Below are 6432 nucleotides of genomic sequence, written 5' to 3' on the forward strand. Positions count from 1 at the left end.
CTCAACCGAATGAACCGCCTTAAGCTCTGTTTTGGTAATGCAAAAGTTGCGGCATTTGAAATTCAGGCAGCGGCAGCAAAACAAAATTACCAAAAATGGTAATTTCGAGCACAGAATGAAATCCAGCCGCAACTGCCCAACTAAGAGTACATATAAATCCGAAATTGGTTAGAGGAAAAAATTAAAAAAATAGAAAAATAAAAGCAAAATGCGACACACACGAAGGGATCCTACGGAAAGTGCATGTATGGAAATTTGTTTTCGGTTTGCGGCTTTTGTTTTGATGCAAAAGTTGTGTGCCCCCCAAAGTAGGCAACAAAATTTCTGCGGCTTTGGCCTGTGTCAAAGTTCGTTAGTTCGTTTGTTAGTCGACGATATTGTGGGTCGCAAAATTAGTGCAAAAACTAAATCCGTTCACGACCAAACTTCCAATCGAATTGTGAATCATCTACGAACTGAATGGTGTTTATCCGCAGTTTGCTATTAGCACTTGCTACTGTTATTTGATCTCCGAGTGCCACTTCCGCTGATAAAGTTATCTAATTAATCCGGCAAATATACGCTTATGGACCAACATAAAACATAATGGGGTTGAGGCTATCGTTTCGTATTGCACTCAGATAGATGGTGAGATAAAGTGCGGCTGTAAACTCTATCTAAGCGCAAACAGAAGATAAGTTTGAATGTCTTTGGAGTTTTTCAAATTGTGCTTCAGTCGGTCATTGAAAGTTTCGAGAAAATGTCGAGTGCAATGCTGATAGCTTTCTGCGTCTTGGTTGTTTTGGTAATTGAAAATAAAACTAAAAAGAAAATCTTTAAAAATAATCTATTTGCACATATATATGATCCCAATAGACAGGACAATCGGTTGGCCAAAATGCGGCCGTGCAACAGTCGATTGATTGGGCCAATGAACAGTTCAAAGTCGCTCAAGTTGTGGCCCAAGGAAAGCTACCCAACAATCTTGAGGCCCAGAATGATGCCAATGACCAGCTGGACACTCTGAAACTGGCTTTATCCCATTGCGAGGCTGAGCTGAAATCCACCCAAAATGTCGATCTTCACAAGACTTGTGTTAAAGCCGTGTTCGCTGGCTTTTATACTGCTTTGGATCGCTTGGCCGCGGAACACTGGCCCATTTATGGAGCCACCTCTGGTGCCTCACGAATTGGATTCTTCTGCTAACTAATCATTCTAAAGAGTTTAGCCACAGAGGAGAATATTTAGGAATCTCAGTGAAGTGCTGCTAAAGAATTGTTTACGATATTAGACTATTTGTACCATCGTTCTAGTATGCATTAAGTTATACAGATTTTGAAGATTTTCGGAATAATAAAAAGTTATTAGGGTTGGATGGATTTGTTTTACTATGTTGTAGTCAAGCTTGTCACTTTTTCGTTTGCTTGTGTATAGAGATGCCAAGAAATGTACTGCCATTTATTCTAAACAGAATAAAAAAATTTTTGGTTTGAACACTTAGCTTACAATGAGTTGGCTGTCAACCATTATCGGTATTATTTTGTTAACACTTTTGTGTACGGTATGGATAGCAGCGCATCCGCGATGGGAGCAAATGGCCCAAGCTGTGGCCACCCAAATGAAGTACGACGACCGGTATAGAATCCACACCGCATCTAAGGCAGCCAAAAAAGTGGATACGCAGATCCACGACTTCTACGTCAAGCTGGAGAACCAGAAGAAGGTAGCTGCCCGTGAAATATTGGATAGTGCATACACTGAAACGACCAAATGCATCGAGGTGTTCTACAGTGGAGAGCTGGAGCAGCAGTTTAAGGACTGCATCGAGCACGTCACCAGTCTGCACATGGAAAGGCTGAAGTCACTCCTCCAAATTACCACTAAGCGACAGGCCAGCGGAGCGAGTAGACTTAACATCTGGCACTGATGATACCCTGGAGTCTACCCAGGATCGCTGGCAGGCATCGAGTCTGCTTTCTTTGCGCCCAGTGCTTTCTGATGTACTTTAATTAGACAGTCAACTCGAGACCCGTCACTGCAGCTTTTCATCTCAATCTGGGTGGGTGTGATTTCGGTGGAAGGGGATGGCATTCTAGTGCTCATTAGGCAAATGCTTGGTGGGGAGGCAGGAGGTCGCGGGTGGTGGCTGTTTCGTAATTATAATCATTAGACGCGAGACAAAACCCTCACAAAGCAAATAGCGACATTAGCTGCGTGGAAATGTGTGTCAATGAAGATAAATCTGCCCGAGACGCCAGGGAGTTGAACCCTGCGACTGGCATTGTGGATTTTGCAACGCTGGAGGGTCCTCCTTCGTGGAAGCTCGAAATTACGAGAGTTTTGGGTTTGGGTTTTGGAGGACTAATGAGAATGCAATGAGCGAGTGGCAAAATGCATGCATATTTCCATTCCCAAGTTCAATCATTTGCTCTGATTTAATTGTGTTTCTTGGGCATGTCGCTGAATACTTTGGGTATATGGAAGTCAGCTTTTTAGGACTTAATGGTTTTACATATATGTATATGGGGAATTTGCATAATTAACAGTTTAAACGCAAACTAAGCATTGGTAACTCTATTTGCAACTTTGTTACAATATTTACAATATGTAATAAGATTAGAAATAAGCAAGTTTTAAAACAATTTGCAAACTAGCTTTATTTTGTAAAGTTTTAGGAAGCTACTTTTTGTTATGCTGAGGTTTATTCCATTTTTTTTACATTTTTGTATCACTTAACGATATTGCAACACTTTTTTTAAACTTTTCTGTGCCCTTTGCAGGCAATTGCGTTGCTTTTTTTCACGGTTTAAGCCTTTGAATCCGCCTCAGATGTAGTTTCCGTATCAGAAGCAGGTGCATCCGGCTTCGGCTCATCCGTATTGCCAAACACACACATAGGACACTAAAGGGAAAGGAAGGATTAGTTAAGGACAATAAAATGGGCAACAAGGTCTACCTTTTCCTTGAGAACTATGCGGTACTTGGGATGGCTAAGGAATTTATTAATAATTTATTATTTATAGCTTATAGTTTCACTCACCTAATGCCGTACACAATCGGATTGTAGACTGCGCTCGTCTTGGCGAAAGTCGCTCCCCAAATGGTCGTGAGTGGGGTCAATCCGTCGATTTTGAAGAGTCCGAAGTAGCAGATGACAAGGTATGGTGTCCATGCCATAAACCATAGGGAGATGGTAGTTAGAGCCACCTTGGCCAGCTTTCCCTCGGCACTTTTGTCGCAATCCTCCGAGCTCCGCAGAGATTTCACATTCATCTTCTTGGCCTGTTCCCGCATCGCTTTCTCATGGGCTGCCACGGCGGCAATGATGAACCAGTAGGAGTAGCAGATGAGGAACAGTGGAGTGTAGTACACGAAGAGGGAGTAGGTGATTAAATACGATCGCGGGTTCCACAGACGCGTCATATAGTCGATGCTGCAGGCAGTCAGATTGCCCTCGGGCACATAGGCGCTCCAACCAACCAAGGGCATGACTGTCCAGAAGACAGCCATCATCCAGATGAAAAGTATCTTCATTATAGACGTCTTGATGGTCATGGGTGTGCCATTGATACCCTTCACGATCACATTGTACCGATCGAAGGCGATCATGCACATGGACCAGATGGACACACAGCCAAAGAGCGAGCCACATCCCGCGTAGATGTCGCACCACAGCGGACCCAGCACCCAAGTCTCGTAGTAGAAGTTAATAATCATCACCGGCGACTGGGAGGACATCATACAGAAGTCGGAGAAGGCCAGGTTGAGGACGAGCAAATTTGCCGGCGTGCGCAGCGACTTTGTTCCACCGAAAATGTAGACGACCACTCCGTTGCCGCAGCACGAGATGATCATAATGGCTAGGGTGAACAATCCCAGGATTTTGCTCATCATGGGATCCATGGGCGCGAAGCGGCTCCAGTAGGGGTTCACCAGGTGCGCCATGTCGGGCAGCACCTGCGGGGTTGTAAGAGGTGATAAGTTATCATTATAATCATTATATTAGTTATCATTATAAGGTGATAAGTGTCATCGCAAAGAATTGTTCTCAATTTACCAACTTTCATTCAAAGGTTACCCTATACAACCCATCATTTCCCCCAATCACACTCACATTGTCCAGCACGGAACCATTGCCGCTCGACTGGGCCTGAAACCTGGGCCCAGAAAGGGCCAGGTCGAATGGCGTCACCGGCAAATGACTGCGCTCCATGCTCAGCTACCCGCAACCCCTTTGACTAGACGATGGCTCATCGAAGTGGATCTGAGCCAAGAGGCCGAATTCCCAGCCCTTTATAGATTGTTGCTAAGCCAATTAGCCGCTCATCAGAAGAGGCGGAGAAGACTTATAGACGGCGGACAGCTGCCGGATAAAAGTCAATTTTATTTTATTTCATACGCTACATAATCTTAGCGCAAGGTTAATTTGCCGCCTTTGATTATTAGTTAGTGACACTAAAGGGCAGCCAGAAATTTCTGTCCGCATTTGTGGCACAGTTTTCGCTGCACTCCTTGGCTGCACGATGGCATCGAGGTCTTCGAGTTGGATGGGTCGGTCGATGAGGACATCAGTCCACCGGAGGATCTTACATCCGTGTTTAGCAGATATATGCCACTGTTGTTATGGCTCGTTTCCGTCACGTGATCCGCCTTAGCCGAGTCCTGCGGCGCATTATCCTGGCCGGGGTAGTAGAGCTCATCATCATCGGTGCTGGGCAGCTCGTACTTAACAATGTCCACTTTTTGGCTAAGGATGAGCTGCTTGCAGCACTCTTTGATTTGGTAGTAGGCGGATCGAAAGCTCTTGAGCTTGTGGGTCTGAATGGATTGCAATTGCTGTTACAAGTGGGTTGCCTAATGCTTAGATAAACTCACTGGGGATAGGCTGTCTATTAAGGCCGGCAGTCCATTCTTGCCAAACGAACTCAGAAGAAGTACCTGGCAGTGTTTGCCGGCCCTGTTGTCCGCAGCCCAGAGGAGCAGTTCTTTGAACACGGCCTCATCCATTGCCACAACATAATCAAAGTACAGAAAATCATTCACGCTGAACTATATAAGCAAGATTATATATGTGGAGTTCATAGGTCAGCCCAAAGATAAGTTCACCTGACGACAAAAGTGATCGGATCGCAGTCCGTGCTCCCGCAGAATTTGCAGGCATCGTTTGTTCGGTCGTCGTCCAGTGTTCCATGTCCTCAGACCGGCGCTATCCACCTCCCAGTAGAGACTCGTCTTGACCATCAGATTCTGCATAATCACCTCGGCCATCGGAGAGCTGCACGAGTTGCCTTCGAAATGGTTTTTCTTGCAAAATTGCAATAAATTGAAAACAAAATGCCATTTCTTACCCATGCACACAAACAGTATTTTCTTGAAAGTCATTTTTATTTTGGTCTTGATACGTTTTACTTGGCTAAATTCTCCCACTTTCAACTATAATTTAAACTAATTTTCCTAACTTCTTTTTCGAGACTTATGTTGGATTTGACTGAGTTTTTAAATTGCCTGAAATACATGTCGAACGGAATAAATGACACGGCTTACTGGGTGGACTTCTATTGCCCATTCAATCTACTGAATGGCCTGCTCCGTTTAGCCCAATGAACTCGACTTCAAGGTGGAGTAAATGACCATTTGCTAAGATAATCATCCCCACTAATGCACTTTTTACACCACTTGCAGTCCTCCCAACACATTGAGGACAATGCTTGTTCTGTACTCGTGTGCCACGCCCACAAACCCATTATTCTGCCCGAAAGGGGCGGGTGGCAAGATAGTGTCACGTGGCTGTCAGGTGTTGGCCACGTACAGTCTTGTCGCGAGCTGCATTCGAAATTAGTCAACAGGTTCAGCGAACTTCCAGCCGAGGTAAGGAAAATTGGATGAGAAGAGGGCCAATACCAGTCATGTATGTTAAATGGCCAGAAAACATGCACTAAACTTAAAGCATTTTGGCTTTTAAGATGCGTGATTATAGGTTAAGCAAACTAAAGTCATAGTCCAATACAAATGTATTAAATATGAATTTTAAATCCTAGTAACTTTTAGCTTTACTATATCTTTGCTACTTCCGAGATTGAAGTCAACGTGTTTTTCCGTGTAGTAATGATTGACCCAATCCCTGCTTATACTGATGTCATGTCACGATGGCACTTCAGCGGACAATGCAGCTGGAATTCATTTTAATTCAGTCTCAATTAAACGACTTCTGTGTGAACTCTCGGATCAATTTTGAACATTTCAGAGGGCGAAACACTATGCCAGCGTTTTTTGTTCGCTCTTTATTTTTTATTTCGATTTACCTTGCCCCTTGTTGAGGCGAGTGGAGCGACGAGTTGGCTTGTAACTTGGCCATTGGCAATATCCAATTGGAATTGCATTGAACGACTAAATTGAAAATGCAGCTGAAAAAGCATATTTCACTTATCACTTTTCACACAAAACACACAAGCA

The 6432-nt window shown here is 44.1% G+C and overlaps 4 protein-coding genes across 4 annotated transcripts; 2 read left to right on the plus strand and 2 right to left on the minus strand.

Annotated features, from left to right (window-relative positions):
* The first annotated feature begins 654 nt into the window (after positions 1-654).
* LOC6727520 lies at positions 655-1354 on the plus strand. The gene is made up of 2 exons (XM_002102864.4): positions 655-784; positions 856-1354. The coding sequence occupies exons 1-2, from the start codon at positions 740-742 to the stop codon at positions 1183-1185; spliced, it is 375 nt and encodes a 124-aa protein (XP_002102900.1). The 5' UTR covers positions 655-739; the 3' UTR covers positions 1186-1354.
* Positions 1355-1402: 48 nt separating this feature from the next.
* On the plus strand, positions 1403-2014 carry LOC6727521. The gene has a single exon (XM_002102865.4). It carries the CDS (start codon positions 1487-1489, stop codon positions 1904-1906), a length of 420 nt encoding a protein of 139 aa, XP_002102901.1. The 5' UTR covers positions 1403-1486; the 3' UTR covers positions 1907-2014.
* Positions 2015-2610: 596 nt separating this feature from the next.
* Positions 2611-4253, minus strand: LOC6727522 (opsin Rh2). Its single transcript, XM_002102866.4, has 4 exons — positions 4094-4253; positions 3020-3936; positions 2936-2969; positions 2611-2881 (listed from the first exon to the last, which is right to left on the minus strand). The coding sequence occupies exons 1-4, from the start codon at positions 4190-4192 to the stop codon at positions 2786-2788; spliced, it is 1146 nt and encodes a 381-aa protein (XP_002102902.1). The 5' UTR covers positions 4193-4253; the 3' UTR covers positions 2611-2785.
* A 97-nt stretch (positions 4254-4350) lies between these two features.
* Positions 4351-5516, minus strand: LOC6727523 (low molecular weight phosphotyrosine protein phosphatase 1). The gene is made up of 4 exons (XM_002102867.4): positions 5328-5516; positions 5086-5267; positions 4855-5028; positions 4351-4797 (listed from the first exon to the last, which is right to left on the minus strand). Exons 1-4 carry the CDS (start codon positions 5359-5361, stop codon positions 4435-4437), a joined length of 753 nt encoding a protein of 250 aa, XP_002102903.1. The 5' UTR covers positions 5362-5516; the 3' UTR covers positions 4351-4434.
* Positions 5517-6432: the final 916 nt, after the last annotated feature.

Source organism: Drosophila simulans, chromosome 3R, assembly GCF_016746395.2.
Source record: "Drosophila simulans strain w501 chromosome 3R, Prin_Dsim_3.1, whole genome shotgun sequence".
Classification (NCBI taxonomy): domain Eukaryota; kingdom Metazoa; phylum Arthropoda; class Insecta; order Diptera; family Drosophilidae; genus Drosophila; species Drosophila simulans.